Below are 19,944 nucleotides of genomic sequence, written 5' to 3' on the forward strand. Positions count from 1 at the left end.
TATATATATAATTTATAATCTTACAAAAGATTTCTGTTTTAAATGAAGCTGTTCTTTTAAACTTAGTAGTCGTTAAAGAATACTGAGAAATGTGAATCATCACAACTTTTTTCAACATTAACAATAATCAGAAATGTTTCTTGAGCAGCAAATCAGCATATTAGAATGATTTCTGAAAGATCATGTGACGCTGAAGTCTGGAGTAATGATGCTGAAAATTCAGCTTTACATCACAGTAATAAATTACATTACAAAATATATTCAGAAAGCTACTCAATATTAATGTTTTTACTATATTTTTAATCAAATAAATACATCCTTGGTAATTTAGTTTTTTTTTTCTATTTACTTCTTTAAAAAATATTAAAAAACCTTAAAGACCCCACATTTTTTGAACGCCTTTGAAAGAGATTTAAATTCAGTTAATAATTTAAATTCAGTTTTTTTGTTTTTTCTGTCCTTAAACATTGATTGGCTGTGATTTTGTTGTTGTCACAATGTGCCTGGTTTAGATGCACAGCATCGCATTTATTATTCCTGAAGAAGCCAATCCCAGAATGCATTGTGACTACTGACAAAAATCATCTAAGATGATGAATGGAGTCAGGAGGAATGTCAAATATAAATACAGTTAAGAATATAAAAAAAAAATACTGTCACAGATCCGTTGAGTCATTGAGGTCACAAGCAGCGTGTGTTTTGTTCTTCTCACAGGAAACCACATTTAAAGGCTGTTAGATCAGAGGGTCGTTGATGTACTCACTGTGGAGAGTGTGCAGTGATCTGTGTCGTCACCGGAGAACAGCGTAGCATCTTTGACAAACACAGCCACCGATTTCAGGATAAAGGTGAAAAACAGCTGCATGTGGATGTAGTTTCGAGCGCAGTGTAATCGCCTATAGAATACAAACAACAGTTGAGCCTTTGTCCAGTGTTGCAGTAACTACTTTAAAAATAGTTTCCAAGCTACAAGCTTATTTAAAGAGGTAAAGATGACAAGTTTGTGTAAAAAGGTAGCTAGACATGCTAAAGGGTACTCACATGAATCTAACTACATTAAAGCAATTATTTATAATAACATATATCAGTGATGCGTGTTGGATTTGGGGGTTGGTTTTTTATAGTCCATCAGTAAGCAGAGATGCAAACAGGTAAGGGGGAAAAATGGCGAGAACCGGGGACATGCTCCACATGGAATTTTTTTAAACGATATTTGTTTTACATGCTCAATTGTAGTTACTTTAAGGTATTTTTTAAAATATTTTTTATTACCTTATATGTCCAAAACTGTAATTTTTCACACACAAAAAATAACACAAAATTGTTGCAACATTTTACAAAAATCAAGATTGAATATATTTGGTCAAAATCCCATGTTATAAAAGATGAAGTGTTATGCAGGCTATTTAAGACAATATGGGCTGATTAGACCAAGATAGTTTAGTAAAGAGTAAAGAAAATACTATACAAAACTTACTAGCAGTTGCCAAGTGGTTATGAGTCTTTTCCAATACGAATAAGACCAGTCTACCTTTGTATTACTGAATATAAAAAGTTATGACCAGTCTGCAACCGGTATTCTGACGATTTGTGCTACCCTGTCAGATTTTGCTACCTCCCATTAAAACAGATGGTAGCATAATTCGACAGCGAAAAGTGCTACCTATCAGATTTTGCTTCCAGCATGATATTAATAAGGTGTGAGGCTTTATTAACATGTACACCTACCCCAACCCTACCCTTACAGTAGGATAAATACAGTGTTGGTAGCATAATCTGATAGGTAGCATTATTTGTCAGAACACCAGCCCCAGTTCTTTATTTATCCGTGTAAGATCACAAGTACCCCCCACCCCCAATAAAGCACTTTCTCATTGGATCTAAGCAACTCTCAAAGGTGACCTATTTTGATCAAGGAGTTTGCATCTATGGTAAGAAAGCATTGTAAAGCACAGTACCTGAATAGCAGTAGTATTACCACGGCAACAGAGAGCGACAGCAGTGACGCTCCGTAACCAACAGTGTAGATCAGTTTCACAGTGGCAAAATATGACTCCTGAGGGATAAACGTGCAGAAATCAATTACATTGTTCAGTTCAGAGTCTGTTTAAATACAATAAACATAAAGAGGTAAATCAATCAATCTGCACATCAGTCAGCCAATAAATCCAACACTTGATGAAATGACGAATGAATGAAAAATAATTTGATTTCATTTAATTACCAGTTATGACAGACAGACATAACTGTGAAAGCCTAAAGCCTCAAAATAAGCATACTAAAATATTATATATTTGGGGTTTTTTTTGTTTAAAAAAAAAAAATCTATCAATTTAAATTGAGTCTTTTAAATATTTTAGTCATTTCAATTACTTTATAATGAATGCATTCATTTATTTGTAAATTAACTAAATGTATTTATTTATTTCATAATAAAATTGAAAACTTTTTGAACTATAAGCCGACTACAATAATGGAGACAGACATGATTGTGAAAGCCTAAAGCCTGTTTATTCTGAAAAATAAGAATTCAAATATATGTATTAACATTTGATATAATTTTTAATCTTTAGTAAAGAAAGAAAGAAAGAAATATTACATACATATAAATATTAAATATAATAAAATATTAAAAATAATTTAAGAAATGTTACTTGATTTAAATCTAGTCAATAAAATTATTTTGTAAATTTAATTACTTCTTAATGTATTAATTTATTTATACTGTACATTAACACAATTTATTTCATCATAAAATGAAAAACTTTCAAAGCACTTTTAAAACTATAAGCCATTTATAAGTACATTTCCCAGTGAGAATTATGATATACTGTATGCATATGGCTAAAGATCTCAATTATGTTTAATTTAAGATTCAATTGTCTCAGATGTCTAAAATTGTCAACAAAAAAAGACAATTGTTGACATACACAGTACGACTATAGAGCTATTGGTCTTGGAGTAATTTGATGTGAAATGTTTGAGTTCATTTTGAGATTATTGACTGTCTTTACAAATCTAAGCACAGTTTGAAACGTCGTTGAGATCTCTTCTGAAACTAGAGGAGGCTCATGTGAGATTACGGTGTTTTTTACTCGGAAGAACAACCTGAGAAGCAGGGGATTTAAGCAAAAACGTATGGATAAATAGGAAATGATTATCAAATATATGCAAGTATGAATTTCAGAATATGTCTGACCTCGGGGATTTCATCCTCAACAATGCAGGCCTCATGGTAAGGAGGGAACGGATGTGACCAGCCGCCAGCCGTGCAGTTACGACTCACTATACCTAGAGCAATGAATTAAGGGTCAAAGGTCAATGACAAGAATTCAAGACAATCTCTGCAAGCTTTTCAAAAAAGGCAAAAAAAAAAAAAAATGTTCTTCAAAATAAATGAATAAACACAAGTTGGCATTTCATGCGATTTGCACTTACTTTTTCTCTAGAGAATGAGATGCAATGCATAAAGTTAGCTTGTGCTAAAGCTGAATGTGAAATGAGGTCTGTATCCTTTTCTACACGAGACAGAGATACAATGATGGAGTGCTGCTTTAGTCGCCATCAGACGAAACTGCAGCAGCACAATTTCATTTGAGAGCTTTCAGATTTGAATGCAGTGTTTGGCCGGGCTCAGACCGGGTTTAGTTTGTTATACTGGCAGATCTGTGGAGACTCTGAGATGTTATTACACTGGCAAATATGAAAGCCTGCCTTCTTTGGCTCAAACTTACAAAGCCTTGAAATTGAGGCTGTGCATTTTACCATTTGAGGATTCCATTTATATGCTCAAGGTAGATGTGTCTATTGTTAAAGCTCACAGACTGAAACCAATTGGTTTGCTCGCAGAAGCTGTTAATGTGGAAATGCATGTATGGAGCAGGGTTGAGCAAACTCTCTTTCAATTCATTAGACAGAAACATTTCGATTTCTCGAATCCAAAGAGTCAACCAATAAGTCTCCATGACATTCTGTTCCAGACATTTTGAGATCTAGCAAAACAAAAATAAGCACATAATTTGCCCAATTATGTTTCTATTATGTGTATTTCATTAAGTGCTATTAGTGATGTCAAAACAATTAACACTGCCAATCGAAAATGTTGTAATTTTGCCAAAAAGCACCACAAAATGCCCACAACATTCTTTTTAATAGTTTTCAACTATTCCATTAAAGTTAGTTAATTAAGTATTATTAAATATAGTTACCATCTCAAATGTTGCTTATTAAAAAAAATCTTATATTTTAATTTTATGATATAATTAAATTAACAATTAATTTAATAATTCAAAACATGCATGGATAATTTTATTTATAATTTTAATTTATAAAATAATATTGCTATATGAATTGTTACATCTCAAATGTCGGTTATTATAATAATTCAATGTTTTAATTTAATGCTATAAAATAATGTACATGGATAAATCACATTAAAACATTTAATCAAATTTAATTGGTTAGTCATATAATACAATATTTTAATTAATAATTCAATATTTTTATTTAAAAAATATTGTTATATGAATTGTTATCTGAAATGTTGGTTATTAATATAATAATAACATGCATGGATGGATATTTAATTTTAAAAAATACAAAAATTAATCAAATAATACTGGTACATACATTTATTTGCATTTGGATTGTAACTAATACAGCCCAAAGTTTTAATTTCATTCTTAATTAAATACATATAAAATATGATACACACACACAAATATATATTATGCAATTATGCATCCAGTTTGCCACCTTTACCTAATTCACATTCAGGTACTGAACTGTCATTTTTAACTTCAGTTTTGAATCATGCACAAGTTTGATGTGGATGGTGTGTATGTGTGTCGCACCTGTGTTGTTTTTGAAGAGAGAGAAAACAGCAGGACAGAGCAAGTGGACTGTCTCACCCGCTGCAGCTCTGGGCCAACACACTACAGCATCCCATACTGGCAGACAACCTTCTCTCACACACACACACACACACACACACACACACACACAAAGAGAATGTTTTTACCCATGCACTCAAGCACCAAACATCAAGAAAACAATGTATCCGAAAGGCTTTCTGTGGCACATAACAGCTAGAGTTTGCTCTATCAATCTCCAGTTTGCCATGTTGGATCACCACAAGTACATCTGTGCATGTGAATCTCCTGCAAAGCTGCTGCCAAACACGACTTCACTTCTGGGATCCACTGGAGAACGCAAACGCAAGGCACTGCATTACAATGAGTGTGATCTCGTACTCAACTCTGTCTCTGAATGTCACCACTGACAGCTTATGGCAGTGTTAAATGAAAAGAAGACTTCTTTTCAAAAACATTTAAAAATCTTAATGACTCCAACCTTTTGAACGATCATGTAATTTAGCCTTGGATAAAACTGAGAAATGTGCATATTGAGACCTCTGGCTTTTGATTGCAGAAATATAGCATCTCAAACACAGTTTCTGAGGAGAAAAATCTGAGAAGCAACAAAAGTCTCCATTAGCTCTCAATTGAAACTCAGTGCTGTTTAGCATGCATCTCACATGCTGTGGGTAAAAACCCCTTCAACATCTCATCAGGAGCGTCTGTTTATTTCTACCTGAAGAGCTGCTGAGGTTTCCAAGATCTGTGATCTCTCTGAGACACCGCTGTTCATCTCTTGCCAGCTGAAAGATATACTCACACTCAGGATGTAAACTAGACAACACCTGCAGAGAGAGAATATTAAAAGAGTGAGTGATGTATAAAAATGTAGGTCTACCTTATAAAACAACACTTAAAGATCCCTCTTCAGACACTCATGCTCTAAAAAAAAACAATTTACAATCAACTGCGGACGCAATCCTGACACATTTTTTCTAGATGCAGAGAGAGCGTGTGCTTAGGTGCAAGGTAAAATAGATTGAAATTGTAATGGTAATAACAGCACAGAAAAACATTACTTCTGATTGCATTAGCACAAAGGTGAAATTTCTTCTTTTCAATGGATAGCTGTTGTGCCATATTGAGGTTATTGAAAAGAAATCAGATATGCAATTTAAAAAAATACACTATGTTTCATTTCAAATCAGTTTCTTTTATTGTAGCTGTTAATGAAGTAGCCCTCGTCAAAAACCATTTCAACATACGGTATGCACAAACATATGCATATATGCATGCATTAACTATGAACATGTGATCACAGCGCTGATTCAGAGTGATTGTCTCTGTGTGAACACTTCAGTGTGAATCTATGCAGTTTAAGAGTTAAAACCTTATTATGAGCTCTAGCAGCTTTTGAAAGCAATTACAATCAAAGACTCATGGGTTGTTCTCAGGAAATTTGTAGTATTTGTATTATTGTTCAAAAAGGTTCAAGAAACCAGTATTGCAGCACCTCAGGCTCAAAGTAACAGGTCCAGATATTACAGAAGCAGCACAGGGAGATCTCTATTTAACAAATATACGTTTTCAATGGCCCTTTCATAAACTATTAAACCCCCAATGAGATCTGATTTCACACAATATTTACTCAAAATTCACATGTAATCCTTTTATATCCATATTTATACATAACCATTTTTTGAAAGAAGTCTTATGGCCACCAAAGCTACATTTATTTGATTAAAAAACACCTCAATATTGTGAAATATTATTGCAATTTAAAATAAGTGTTTTCTATTATAATACATTTTAAAATGTAATTTTTTCATGTGATCAAACTTAATTTTTAGCATCATTACTCCAGTCTTCAGTGTAACATGATCCTTTAGAAATCATTCTAATATGCTGATTTGCTACATATCATAGTTGTTGCTACATATTTTTGTGGAAACCATGATATATATTTTTTTCAGGATTCTTTGATGAATAGAAAGTTCAAAAGAACAGCATTTATTTGAAACAAAAATCTTTTGTAATATTATGAATGTCTTTGCTGTCGCTTTTGATCAATTTCATGAATTCTTGTTAAATAAAAGTATGAATTCTTTCAAAATTCTTTATTAAATCTTTCAAAAACCGACCCCAAACTTAAACAGCAGTGTATTCACATCAATAGTAAGTCAATGACGCACACACACAGCACACAAATGGCACCATTTCCTGAGAATTACTCCCATATAACATTTACTTTTATGTAAGTTTTTGCCAATAACATTCTGAAAAGTTCAACAAATATTATTTTACACAAGACAAGGTAAGAGTTCAACACTATGCTCTTCACAGGACGCTTGATAAGGCTGGTTGTACGTGCTTATAGTCTGTCTTTAGAGGTAAATCATCTCCAAAGCGGTCACGTCCCTCTGCTACAGGGGGAGCTTTCATTGAATGAAAAATACAGGTCAGCGGCTGGGTGTTGTTCATTAAAAGATGTCTTCAAAAACCCTGAGCCGTTCAAGACCGTAAACAAGTCTACAGAGAAAGCAGATGGTGTGTGTGTTCCTATCAAGTCAAGTCAAGTCACCTTTATTTATATAGCGCTTTTAACAATACAGATTGTGTCAAAGCAACTGAACAGCATTAATTAGGAAAATAGTGTGTCAATAATGCAAAATGACAATAGTAAACACTAATTTTTCAGTTAAAGACAGTTCATCATTGAATTCAGTGATGTCAACATCCAGCTCAGTTTAAATAGTATCTTTGCAATCAAGTCAACGGTATCGCTGGAAATTAAGTGTCCCCAACTAAGCAAGCCAGAGGCGACAGCGGCAAGGAACCAAAACTCCATCGGTGACAGAATGGAGAAAAAACCTTGGGAGAAACCAGGCTCAGTCGGGGGGCCAGTTCTCCTCTGACCAGACGAACCAGCAGTAGAGAGAGAGAGAGAGAGAGAGAGAGAGAGAGAGCGAGAGAGAGAGAATAAATATTTTAGACTTAAACTAAATAAAAAATTTAAAAAAGTCGCCTTGGTGCCTTGGCAACTAACTGAAATATGTTTAAGCTGAAGCACCAAAATTACTAAGTGAAATAAATAAAAATTTAATTGAAAACTGAAATGAAAACTTAAAGTGCAATAAAAATACATGAACCCTATAGTAATATAAAAAATAAACAAAAAAAAATAATAAAAATGACAAAAATACATACAGAATTTAATTAGAAATTAATATTGTTATTCAGAAGGAGACATACAATTGTTTAGAAGTCACAATAAAGACAATTTGATGTTATAAAAAATTATATTTCAAATAAATGCTGTTCAAAAATCTGAAATTATGGTTTCCACAAAAATATTAAGCAGCACAACTGTTTTCATCATTGATAATAATCAGAAATGTTTCTTAAGCAGCACATCAGCATATTAGAATGATTTCTGAACGATCATGTGAGTAATGATGCTGAAAATTCAGTTTTGCATCCCAGGAATAAATGACATTTTACAATATATTCACATAGAAAACAGTTAATTAGAATTTTAATAATATTTCACAATTTAACTGTTTTTACTGTATTTTGGATTTAAAAAATTGGTGAGCATAAGAGATTTCTTTCAAAAACATTTTTTAAAATCTTTATCTTGACTGGAAGTATACGTACATAAAAAGATTGAGAGAGAACAAGAGAGGCAGAGAAATTGCGAGCTGATGGAAATGATTATAAAAATGAAGCAACCGAAGGAAGAGTCTCCTTGAGAGGTCTTCCAGAGATGACAGCTTTGGAGAGCCGTCGAAAGAGTGTCTTTCCACCAGGAGTTCATTCTATCCCGCTTTGAACCAAAGCACCAGCACTTACGATCAAAAACCCCCATCCTAGAACATTCTTTACAAGGCTGCCCTAAGAACTACAGCGGCCTAATAAATCTAATTCTTCCATTCATCTCACATGATGAAAAACTATGGAGAGCCCTTCAAAACGATTCAAACCGGAGTGAGATTAAATGAAACTCAATCTCCGAGCTCTGGACATTTCTCCTCTGAGGAGCCCAGCCAACCCGTATTAGCTACCACTTCAAAAAGCTAAACAATAGCACTGGCGAAAATCCTGCATCATCTAGTTAACAGTTATTTGTCTCATCATAGTAGCATGCATACCGAATTATCAGTATAAAACAATGCTGTCTAAATTTAGTGCGTTAACGCAGGTGATTAATTTTTCCAGTTTAACGGCGTTAAAAATATTTAACGCAATTAACGCAGGGGCGGAGGTTGGCCACCCCACTCGCAGCTGCTGCTTCTGTCTCTTTTTTCTTGAAAATAATTGCGTTTATTTAAATGCAGAACATCTTTTCACCACATCAAAAGGGGGACTTTTCAGACGCGCACTTCAACTTCACCTCAGTGCCAGGTGCTAGTCAAACGATCGCGGAAACAGAAAAGGTGACATATGTCAGTAAAAACTAATCTTCCTGTCAGCCGTTACTATGCTCATAGCGCGTGCTTTTCAATTGCACGCACAAATATGCCATCACGCGCTGTAGCCTGTATCATTTCATATTAAAGCGCGAATGAAATGAAAAGCATGCGTGTCAGATCCGCGTCATGTTCAGTTGCAGCAGCTCTTAGAGTAATAGCAGCCAAATAACGTAATATACAGCTGCAGTGGTGTCTGTTAATCAAAGAACAAAAGAAAAAAGAGGAAATCAATATCTTTTGTAGCTTTAAGGATTCATCTATATTTCATTTTAGAATTTAGTGTTTGATAACTTTATTCAATTGCTGTAGATTTCCTACTTGCTGAAGGGCACAGGTAAATATGACATTTATTATAATGGGTTTGTGTGAAGATTGTTTTAAGTTCACTTAAATGAGAAGTTATTTTATTTTTATAAGTCTAATAAATGTTAAAATTGATAGCTCTCAATTATACTGTTGAATGGCTATAGTCAAGGGTTAAATATAAGAGGGGAAAAAATTCTAATTTCATGGAGATATCAATAAAATTGGTATCAGTGATACTTGCATTCAGTCATAAAAAAAGATGCCATTAAACAAATATTAAAAACATACTGTCCTTATGTTGTTTCTACATAAAGCTGAAGATTGAATGTGAAATTCTTGCAACATAAAACTATTAACACAGCATTATCCACCTTATTTTTCCCGTAAGAGTGGGCGCGACTATTTGAAAATTTATGGGACTGGCTTCCGGCGTCATTCGCTTCCAGCTATGTTTAGCTGAACAAAACATCTCGTTTTGCTGCTTGATATTGCTAACTGGTGTGTCTTACCTTTTTTTAATGTATTATCTTAATTATGAACACAGTGGTTTGTAGTGCAAACAGTTTTGCCGTCTACTGCACTTTGTTCTTCTTCTCGTTATTTCCCTACTGCGAATAATGAACTGCAAGTCTCGCACATTCACAGAAAACAGCTTACTTCCGCATTACAAAATAAGGTGGATAAATCCAACCTAGGGACAATATTGTCTATTTTTGTAGGCAAACTCTACAAAATAGCAATAGCAACCGTATTTTTCAAGACAAGTAAAAGCATAAAAAAAATCACAAGGGGGTGTACTGATGTATTTTATGTCATGGAATAAAACATGAAAACATCTTGAGCTTGTGTTAACCAGATAACTTAAATCAGACATTTAACCAAAAACCCATTTAAAAAAACGCTGACTTCAGGACGATACAACCAGAAGTGCTTAAATGCTCGTCTCCTGGTTTTGGCCTACAAAAATGTGCCTTTATATGGTGGTTTTCGCCTGTGAGGATTTCTGAAGAAGAACACTGCTGTCGCATTCTCTTGGCATCCGTTATCCAAAACCCAAATGAAAATATGCCACACATCCATGCCATTATCATCATCAGCAGCAGCATGTTTCTGAACTGGCAGTGTATCCTAGACAGCTGAATCGTTCTATTACACTACGTCTTGAAGAAACACTAGTTGAAAAACTGATGAAACGTAGAAACACTCACTGTTTTGCTGCATGAGTCAGTGCGTGTGTGTAACAAACTTCTCAGGTCAGGTGTGTAACCTCACCAGATATTTTCCTGCATTCTCTGCTAGTAGAAAGGAAAGGTGAAAATGAAGCAGAAACACAATGTACTGTTAGTGCTTATGAAAGCAGGTCAAGCTCAACTCACTACCCCCTAACATCACCTCTTTAGTTTCACTAAGCTGCCCAAACTCTGCTCTGATAGCAGTAATCCAGACAGCGCTCTGGAACCATTATACGCTTTATACTATTTTTAGAAAGCAAGACTAGAAACATCCCAAAACGCTCTGGACTTGAATTGAGTTTGTGAGACAAGCCTCCCCTGAGTGTTTTTATATGAGTGTTACTTCAAGTTGTTTCTTCAAGGTTATGTTATCTGTGGGGAAACAGCAGAATTAGGTTACTGTTTGGGTGAAGCTCATGAATGCTGTCTGGGTCATATTTCACCCCAAAATCAAAAGGAAAAACAATAAATCACATTTTACGTTAAGAACAAGAAGCCTATTTTTTCAGCACCTAGATTCTGTGAGATTTTGAGCACTTCGATTTTTTTAGATTTTAATTTACTTATTTTTATTTTTAAAAAGTGTATATATAAAAGTGTATACGTATACACCCCAATATCAAAAGGAAAAACGGTAAATTACATTTTAGGTTAGGAACATGAAACCTATTTTTGTGCATTGTGACATTGTTAATAAATAAAATGTGTATATTATTTATTGAATAGTATAACATATTCAATTTGAATATATATTTTTCAGCACATATATTTTGTGCATTGTGACATCATTTTCATTTGGGATAATATTTGCATTAATTATCCAATAATATAAATATTATTGTGTTATGTTTTTGGTTTGTTGTACAATTTGTTCAGCTCATGTTTCCTGTGTCCAGACAGGCTGATTTCTAATGTTGTATTATGATTATCACAATGCATTAGTTCTCTCCTTTTTTTTTTTATTAAAGTATTGAGAATTTGGAAGGAAAATGTGCTTAATTATCATGTAAATAAAGTCATAATGCACAATCTTCCTAAAAACAGGCTTCATAATCTGTATGCAAAATACACGTTCTTATTTTTCAAGTGAAATATGACTGTGACATTTCTTTTTAAGAGGCATTTGTGTAGTATCATGCTGTTTAAACTAATGGAATCCATTGACCGGATATATGCATGATCATGAAAGTAATCAAACCTCTGCCTGAGGTGTTGCTCATAATAACTGACAGTGTAAGCAGTGATTGAATCAGTACTGACTCTGGGTCTGTAAAGTATCTGTAATATATTAGTCAGAGTTGATTTGTAAGTTAGTAAGCAGCATATTTAAGGTCCCTCTTCATTCATAAAGTCTCATGCCCTCTTCATTACACAAAAGAAATATTTACGCCTACCCCCATGTTCCACGCTCATTTACATCTAATACTGGCGGTTGCTAAACTTGACCCGGACGCTCCGCCGTGTTCAGAGCCACAATCGGTTTGATTAGTGTAAAAAGGATAGAAGAGAGCCTGTGCTTTTGTCACTAATGCTTTTGACTCTCTGGACATGAAATAAAAAGAGAGCCCATTAATGCATTCATGCTGTTACTATGACATCACTCACATTTGAATTCCGTGGATTTCAGAGCTGCACCCTGTGGATATTTTACCCAACATGCTCTTCTGTCTGTGATTTAATTTCTCTCTTCCTGCTATTAAAGAATGCATTTCATCAAAACAATTAAATACTATTATGGGCTTTTACTTTATGGTTTTGATCCCTTCTCAGTATTCAGCCATAATAGCACAATGTTTTCACCTAATTATATACACTTAAAGAAGTCTCTTCTTCTCACCAAGGCTCCATTTCTTTTATCAAAAATACAGTAATATTGTGAAATATTATTACAATTCAGACTAACTGTATTCTATTTCAATATATTTTAAAATGTAATTCACTTCTGTGATCAAAGCTGAATTTTCAGCATCATTACTCCAGTCTTCAGTGTCACATGATCCTTCAGAAATCATTCTAATATATTCTAATATAGTTTTTATTTTTTTGTCAGTTTTAGTTTTAGTTTTTTAGTTATTTTAGTAAATCAAGTTCAATCATGACAACTCTCGGAACATTTTAGCATGGTGATGGATATGACAGTGTTAATGTATTTGGTCTTGGCGGAATTGCTGCTGCTGTTGGTCATTGCTGTATTTGTAGATTATTGCTGCTGCTGCAAGCAAGTACAGGAACTTGCTACTGCCAATGCATATGGCGATACGGTGCCATGAGTGAGTATTTAAAACATACTGCTGCTGCACAAATAGCATATAAAATAACCCATAGCAGATCTATACAGGTGGAGCTGGGGAAGGTGGAGGGGTTCAGAGAAACTCTGAAAGCGCGCTGCAGGAATCTCTAGTGAATGCTAGCCAGCCATATAAATGCAAGGCAGTAAGCTCAGTGGCTGCATATGCAGCATGAACCAATCAGCTGTGCCAAGTAGTTTAACTATCTGAATATCATCGGTTACGTTAACAACCCGTCGCCTGCGCCATCTAGAGTTTCATGACTGAACTATATATTTAAACTAAATTAAAATAAGAAAGGTTGATGCTGAAATAAGTTTATTTTTTAAATCTTGTTTTATTTGTTTATTCTGTTATATTTTATTTGTTTATTTTGTATAAATCTTGTTTTATTTGTTTGTTTATTTATCTTGTTAATGTTTATTTTATGTCAAGCAACATTTTTTAATGGTTTTAGCTTTGCTTTCAGTTTTAATTTTAGTTAACTATAATAAGCCTACAGAATAAAAGTATTAATTTCTTTAAAAAAAAAAAAATTTAAACAGCAAGGATATCTACCTACTTTCCACTGTAGAAAACAAAACTTCTATCATTTGTCAATGACAAAGCAGATCTTTATTGCGTGTGCAGCAATAATGACTCTGTACTGCAGATAAAAAACATATATATACATTTAAATCCAAAAAGAATATCAAAATATGGGCACACTTTTTGTTACTGATGAAAGACTAGAAACACCCCTGGTTATATTTAGAAATGCATCTTGGATAAAACTTTGTATTATGAATGCAGCAAAAAATCTGAAAATGTCACACCAACCGAACCACTGATTCCATTGATGAATTCCAAAGGGCTGAAATGTTAATGTACTTCAGCATTCAAAGAAAATTAAAAAGAAAACGCATATTTGTACAGGCACTCAGAAAAAAACACCTGCACCATATCAAACCACCTGTCTTGCTTACAGAGAGCTCTATTATACTGTGCATCCTCCCTGGAGAACATTGATCTCCATTCTACAGGACAGCACACAGATCCATTAACTGCCCCGTTTCCAAGAAGGGTCCCCCAGTTCAGTTCCCAGATGGCGCTTGTGCCTCCACATTTACTACATATGGAGGTTTTGCGGTGCAGTTGTCAAGGAAATGGGCGCACAAGTGCACAACCAAATGCACCAGAGGAAAGTTGAGTGCTTGCTTATTTTTCACAGCGAGAAAGCCTGAGATCATTTCAAAGCCTTCTCCTAGTGACGAAATTCACATACACCTGCATTTACCAGCTGGTGCAGGAGACGTAATGGCTAATTCAAAAACTAAAAGTCATTGTGAAACAAAGAAAAAGCCAAAATATCCAACACAGAGAGATGAGCTGACACCCTTTTTGAGAGAAGATTGTCTTTTAAATTAGACATGTGTCCAAAAATATCTAAAGTCATTTTGACTTGCTCTCAAACCCACATTGACAAATGAGAATTTAACACTCCACAAAAGAGTGTTTTCTCTTTTCTTAGAAACTGCAAATGGCATTCTCTAAGCTCAACCTCAGAGAGCAACCTTGACATCAGAAGTGTTGCAATTTCTGTTTTCCATCAGTGCTGGGGTTTAGAGTGGCTAAAACACACGGATGCAGGTGATAGAGGAAGATCATTAGCTGCCCCAGGTGGGAAAAAAGGATACTTTTTCTGGCTATTACATTTAACAGTGATACTTTACGCAAGGTCATGGTACAAGGTCAAGGTACAAGACCGTGTATGTAACAGCTTTAATGAGGGAAAGAACTACAATCCCATTAACTACCGCAAATAACATAATTTAAATAACTATCCAAGATTAAATTATGTGGGCTGATGGCTTCACAAAAAAAAAAAAAAAAATCATATAGACCCTTTTCCTGAGTAAACGATAAGCGCCACCATTACGAATTCTAACTTCCAATTGGATGCTCTTCTGTTCCGGTCTCCATAGGAACCCATTCAAATAGAGCCCATCTGTTTTTAATGTAGCTATCATCTGCAGCTTTGTGTCATCTACACACTCATTAAACTTTGAGGAGTGAGGCACTGACAAATGACAGTCATTGCGACATTGTAAAGTGATGGTGCTACGGAGCCATGTGCTTTTTTAAAAACATTTTAATAGGTTTAACATTAGATCGGCTTGGAATATACGCTAATTTGACTAGAAAAACTGGAGACCGGAAATGCAAAGCATCCTTCTGGTTAAGAGTCAGGCATAACTTCCACGTTCAGGAAAAATGTCTATACCATCGATTAATGACCTTGGAGCTCACAGATTTGTCTTTAAATGTTTATACCTGGAAGTTGCTGTTAAAAATCAATTTCCCTATGGAGAAAATGAATGCCATTTTTACTTCCAGAACCTTGCACTCTATAAACAAGTCTTGAACATGGGGGCAGTAAAAGAGCAAGGATAAGAATTTTTGGTAATATAATCAATTTTAACTGGACTATTAGCAAATAGCATTTTTATTTTAGAAATATAATACACACATTCACTCTTATTAGTATATGCCTAATATGGCGCAAAACGATTCCAGTCACGTCACATTCAGTTATGAATTACTTTAATTCAAAATGACAATATTTGACAAAGTCAACACTGGATGTTGGTCGTTTAACATTTGTATCACAAAACAGATGTCAAAAATTAAATGTTTAACTGCTTACATCTTACCTCACTTTCTTTTACCGTTAAAAACTGAAGCGTCGCACTGAAATTCATTTTCCATTTCTGTGAACAGTAAAGCCCCGCCTTCTTTCATGTGATTGGTCAGCTCAATCATTGTGACATCGACGACCGCTATTTATGTAGCTCCGCCCCTTTTCAGCGCTGCGCTTGTTGTGTTCTGTCTGTATTTCCACAGCATGAAGGTAAGGTTGTATGAATTTATGAATGAATCGGCCATTTTAAAGTCTTACCATTTGTTATGACATCCGCTTCAAACATTACAATGCACATGATAACTTCCATTAACTCTACAACAGGTAAATCCACTTCACCAGCTAATTACTCTTAAACAGTTTACTCTTATAGAGCCAAAGCCACTAGAAGGCAAGCCTGCAACCTTTAGCCGAAAAAGCGTAATGGCTAAAGTGAACGCTTCCGCTTTGGCAGGACATGGGAAAGGAGACCAGAGGCGCTTCACTACGCTGAATAAACAGCTTTTTAGAGGAAAGGGCTTATCATTTAATGAATCGACAGCCTATCTGCTAATCTTCAACATGTTTTACACTAAACAATACTTTTGGATTGAACTATTTTTCGAGTTTACCACGAACAAAAACGCAGTTTTATAAGAGAAGTTACTAACCTTTTGCGACAGTTGGGATTCAGCTTATGGCACTTGTCATTCATTCCTAATATGGTATCCGTAAACGGCGACTGAGTGTCGCACAACTCTGACTGAAATTCAATGATGTCAAGGCTGTAATGTGATTGGTTATTAAAGGTTAGTTCACCCAAAAATGAAAATTCTGTCATTAATTACTCACCCTCATGTCATTCTAAACCCGTAAGACCTCCGTTCATCTTCGTAACACAAATTAAGATATTTTTGATTAATTCTGAGAGCTCTCTGACCCTCCCATAGACAGCAATGAATTTTCATTTTTGGGTGAACTATCCCTTTAAGGCACACGTGATCCAAGTTAGCCATTATGCTTTCTCCAATAGTAATACCGACCCTCTCATCAAACTCTGATAGAGCTAACCCCAAAAACGGAAGTTCAAAGACAAAATTCTAAAGATGGCTGCGCACTTTCTCTAACGCATAAGGTCTATAAGCTATATTACCCAAATGTGCAGTAGGAGCGATCAGGGATGGTTGGAACACAGTGCAGTTGTAACACTTCCAATTTCTCAAATAAGGAATAAGTTACTAATCACCTAATTCACTTCACACATTCTCATTTTAGTCCTTATTCCAAATGTGAGGAAATAGAGCCCTGTGGTAGACACAGCAGATTTTGTAGGAGAAAAACTAATTTTAAGTAAAAAAAAAAAGCTACTTTTTTATATTTAATTGATTTTTGTGATGACAGTCCCTGCTTTGTAGTTAAACTCATCTAAGTTAAATTATATTTATTGTGTGTCTGTGTAGATATTTTTCATGCAAGCTGCTAATGCTTTGGCGGTTAGCTGTAAGGTGATCTAGTTTATGGCTACAAGACTCTAGGATAGTTGTAACAGCAAGACTCAGGGTTAGTTATAACATCAACAAAACATATGGGAACTTACTCCAAACAATTATTTTGTTTTATTTATAGGTTTTCTTTGAATTTCAGTATGCCTAGGTCTTGGAAGAGAAAGACCAGAAACCAATGGGTGCCTCTTACTATGTTGAAAATTGTGCTGAAATGTCAGTGTTGAATAAAAAGCTTTCAAAATCCTTTTTTTTTTTCATAATCCTTGTTGCATACTGTTACATCTCACCCCGGTGGATATCGTAATGTCACATCTCACCTCAGGGTATGTTACAACTAACCTGGACGGGGTGAATTGTAACATTTCACTCTTTGTGTTTGAAACCAAACTATGCATTTTCTGTTTGTGCTGCAAAGATAACAGCCATGCCATTTAATAGCATACACTTGTAACTAGTTTGAATTACATTTTGAACGCAATGGCTTAAAAGAACTCCAAGATACAGACAGAAATGTCAAACTTCCCTAGACCTATAAGACTAAAAAGAATACTGCACTGGAAATGATTTTCGTCGCACTGTTTCGACTACAATAGTAAGCAGCAGAAAGTACTATGCAGTACAGGACACTTGTATACTAATTTAACTAAATAGCCTTTTTAATTCACACAATAATTAATTTTTTTTTTTTTTTTTTTTATCCGCTGAAAGCCTTGCCCTCCAAAGATAAATCAGACGACCTGCTGACATAAAACTCCAGCACGTAAAATGACTGACAGGCAAAGAGTCTTTTTGATTGCCCAGGTATTCTCTTTTTCAATGTTTAGAGAAACAGGTGTGAAAAAAAAACACTTACTCCACTTTTGAAGCAGCACATCATCTAGTGAGCAAACATGCACTATGATGAATTAAGAGCACACTGATTGCGATCATATTCTCACAGAGAACAAAATAATATTTAGCAAAACAATACAAAGTTAGTACAAGAGATACGGAGAAAACCCAAAGCTCAGTCTTCAATCTTAACGCGTTAAATAATATAATTAGCCTGCTAGACCACAAACAACAGATTAAAAGTCTGTCCTAGTTATGAAGATGCTTCTCACACAAATGTGCATTGTAAAAAGTGCATTCTATAAATGTAAATGGGTGAATAAATACATGAGGTTGTGCGTACTCACAGTTGTAAAAGATGACAACCACAGCATCCCGTGAGCCCACGAGCGCATGTCTCCTCCAGTCGTGTCCACAGCGCGCGCTGACAGCAGTAGTTGGATCAAATGCTTTATAGACTGACTCTGACCAATCAGAGGAGAGAGAGAGGAGAGAGAGCACATCATTCATAATCCTGCACAAACCATTGCATCTCTGCTGCAGACAGGGAATTCTAATACTTTCCTCAAACCAGACAGATAAGAACCTGTTTTTGAATTGCTGCATTGATATTCCTCAAACACTCGGTTGGTTCTAAACATTTAGAGCTTGGTATTAAAATTCCTTAAAGTGTAGACTCAAAGTTCAGTGCAAATAATTTCATATTTAGGTGCACTGCATTTTTATGGAAGCTTGCTTTAACCACTGGGGAAATAAATACATACATAAATAAAGCTACTTTTTAATCTCACACATTTTTTCCCTAGCAATCTCAGAATTCTGAGGGGGGGGAAAGGTGATAAAAAGTCGCTATTAGGCTACCTTAAAAAATACTGATGCGAAAATGGGCGTCCTTAATTTTTTATGTATATGTACTTTTTAAATGCACTTAGATGGTGGACTCAATAGTTTTTGGTAACTCAAAACATTTGCACAAAGAAATTAATAGCATTTTTTAAAAATATTAAATGATGTACACTTACATGAGATGCATTTACTCTCCCAGAAAATGCGGTTTTATTCTACATGGAGAAGGTCGCCCCCTCATGTTGGCATAACATGACCAGCAATGTCATGCAAACCACCAAGTTACTAGCAGAAACATGATCTATAGAGATCTAGTGAGCAACACACATCACATAACCTTCCCAATACAGATGAAACAGCCTCAATTAGGCCTAGTCATAAAAATATTTTAAAAAGTCTGTTTATCATCGTGTGCATGCATACAGACAAGTGATTGCTTATAAACAAGCAACTTTATACACTTATAACATTATACAATACAACTTTATTACACTTAAAGGGTTCTGAAATTTGTAAACATTGCGCTGTGATTGCATAGATTCACAGATATTAAATTCAGTGACATTCATTAAATATTTACAATTTCCTGAACAACCGCTTTTAAAAAGTACTTCAAAAGCAGTGTTGGGGGTAATATATTACAAGTAACGCAAGTTACGTAATCAGATTACTTTTTTCAAGTAACTAGTAAAGTAACGCATTACTTTTTAATTTTTTATTGCTGAAGTGTGTTGAAATTTCTTCTTCTGCATTCTACTGTACGGACGTAAATTTACTTTCCCTTCAGCCTGAGGCTTATTCATTTCACTTTTGGTGTGAAAAGGCTTTTATATTTGCCAAAAATATAACTTTTTTATTTTAAAATCAAACAAGCAAGCCCTGTCCGGATTTAAAAAGTAACGCAAAAGTAACGTAATGCATTACTTTCAATAAAAAGTAACTAAGTAAC

General features: G+C 34.7%; 1 protein-coding gene across 1 annotated transcript in view; it reads right to left on the reverse strand.

Annotated features, from left to right (window-relative positions):
* Positions 1 to 19,665, reverse strand: part of LOC107664202 (growth hormone-releasing hormone receptor) — a 42,534-nt gene extending 22,869 nt beyond the window's left edge. Inside the window, exons 1-7 of the mRNA XM_016454700.1 lie at positions 19,172 to 19,665; positions 18,497 to 18,613; positions 5,593 to 5,701; positions 4,854 to 4,961; positions 3,200 to 3,291; positions 1,959 to 2,056; positions 764 to 896 (exon numbers count right to left, since the gene is read on the reverse strand). Of these exons, the coding sequence (XP_016310186.1) occupies positions 764 to 896; positions 1,959 to 2,056; positions 3,200 to 3,291; positions 4,854 to 4,961; positions 5,593 to 5,701; positions 18,497 to 18,544 (588 nt within the window). The 5' untranslated portion in view covers positions 18,545 to 18,613; positions 19,172 to 19,665. The remainder of the gene's footprint in view (positions 1 to 763; positions 897 to 1,958; positions 2,057 to 3,199; positions 3,292 to 4,853; positions 4,962 to 5,592; positions 5,702 to 18,496; positions 18,614 to 19,171) is intronic.
* Positions 19,666 to 19,944: the final 279 nt, after the last annotated feature.

Source organism: Sinocyclocheilus anshuiensis, unplaced genomic scaffold, assembly GCF_001515605.1.
Source record: "Sinocyclocheilus anshuiensis isolate Anshui unplaced genomic scaffold, SAMN03320099.WGS_v1.1 scaffold67, whole genome shotgun sequence".
In the NCBI taxonomy this organism is placed as follows: domain Eukaryota; kingdom Metazoa; phylum Chordata; class Actinopteri; order Cypriniformes; family Cyprinidae; genus Sinocyclocheilus; species Sinocyclocheilus anshuiensis.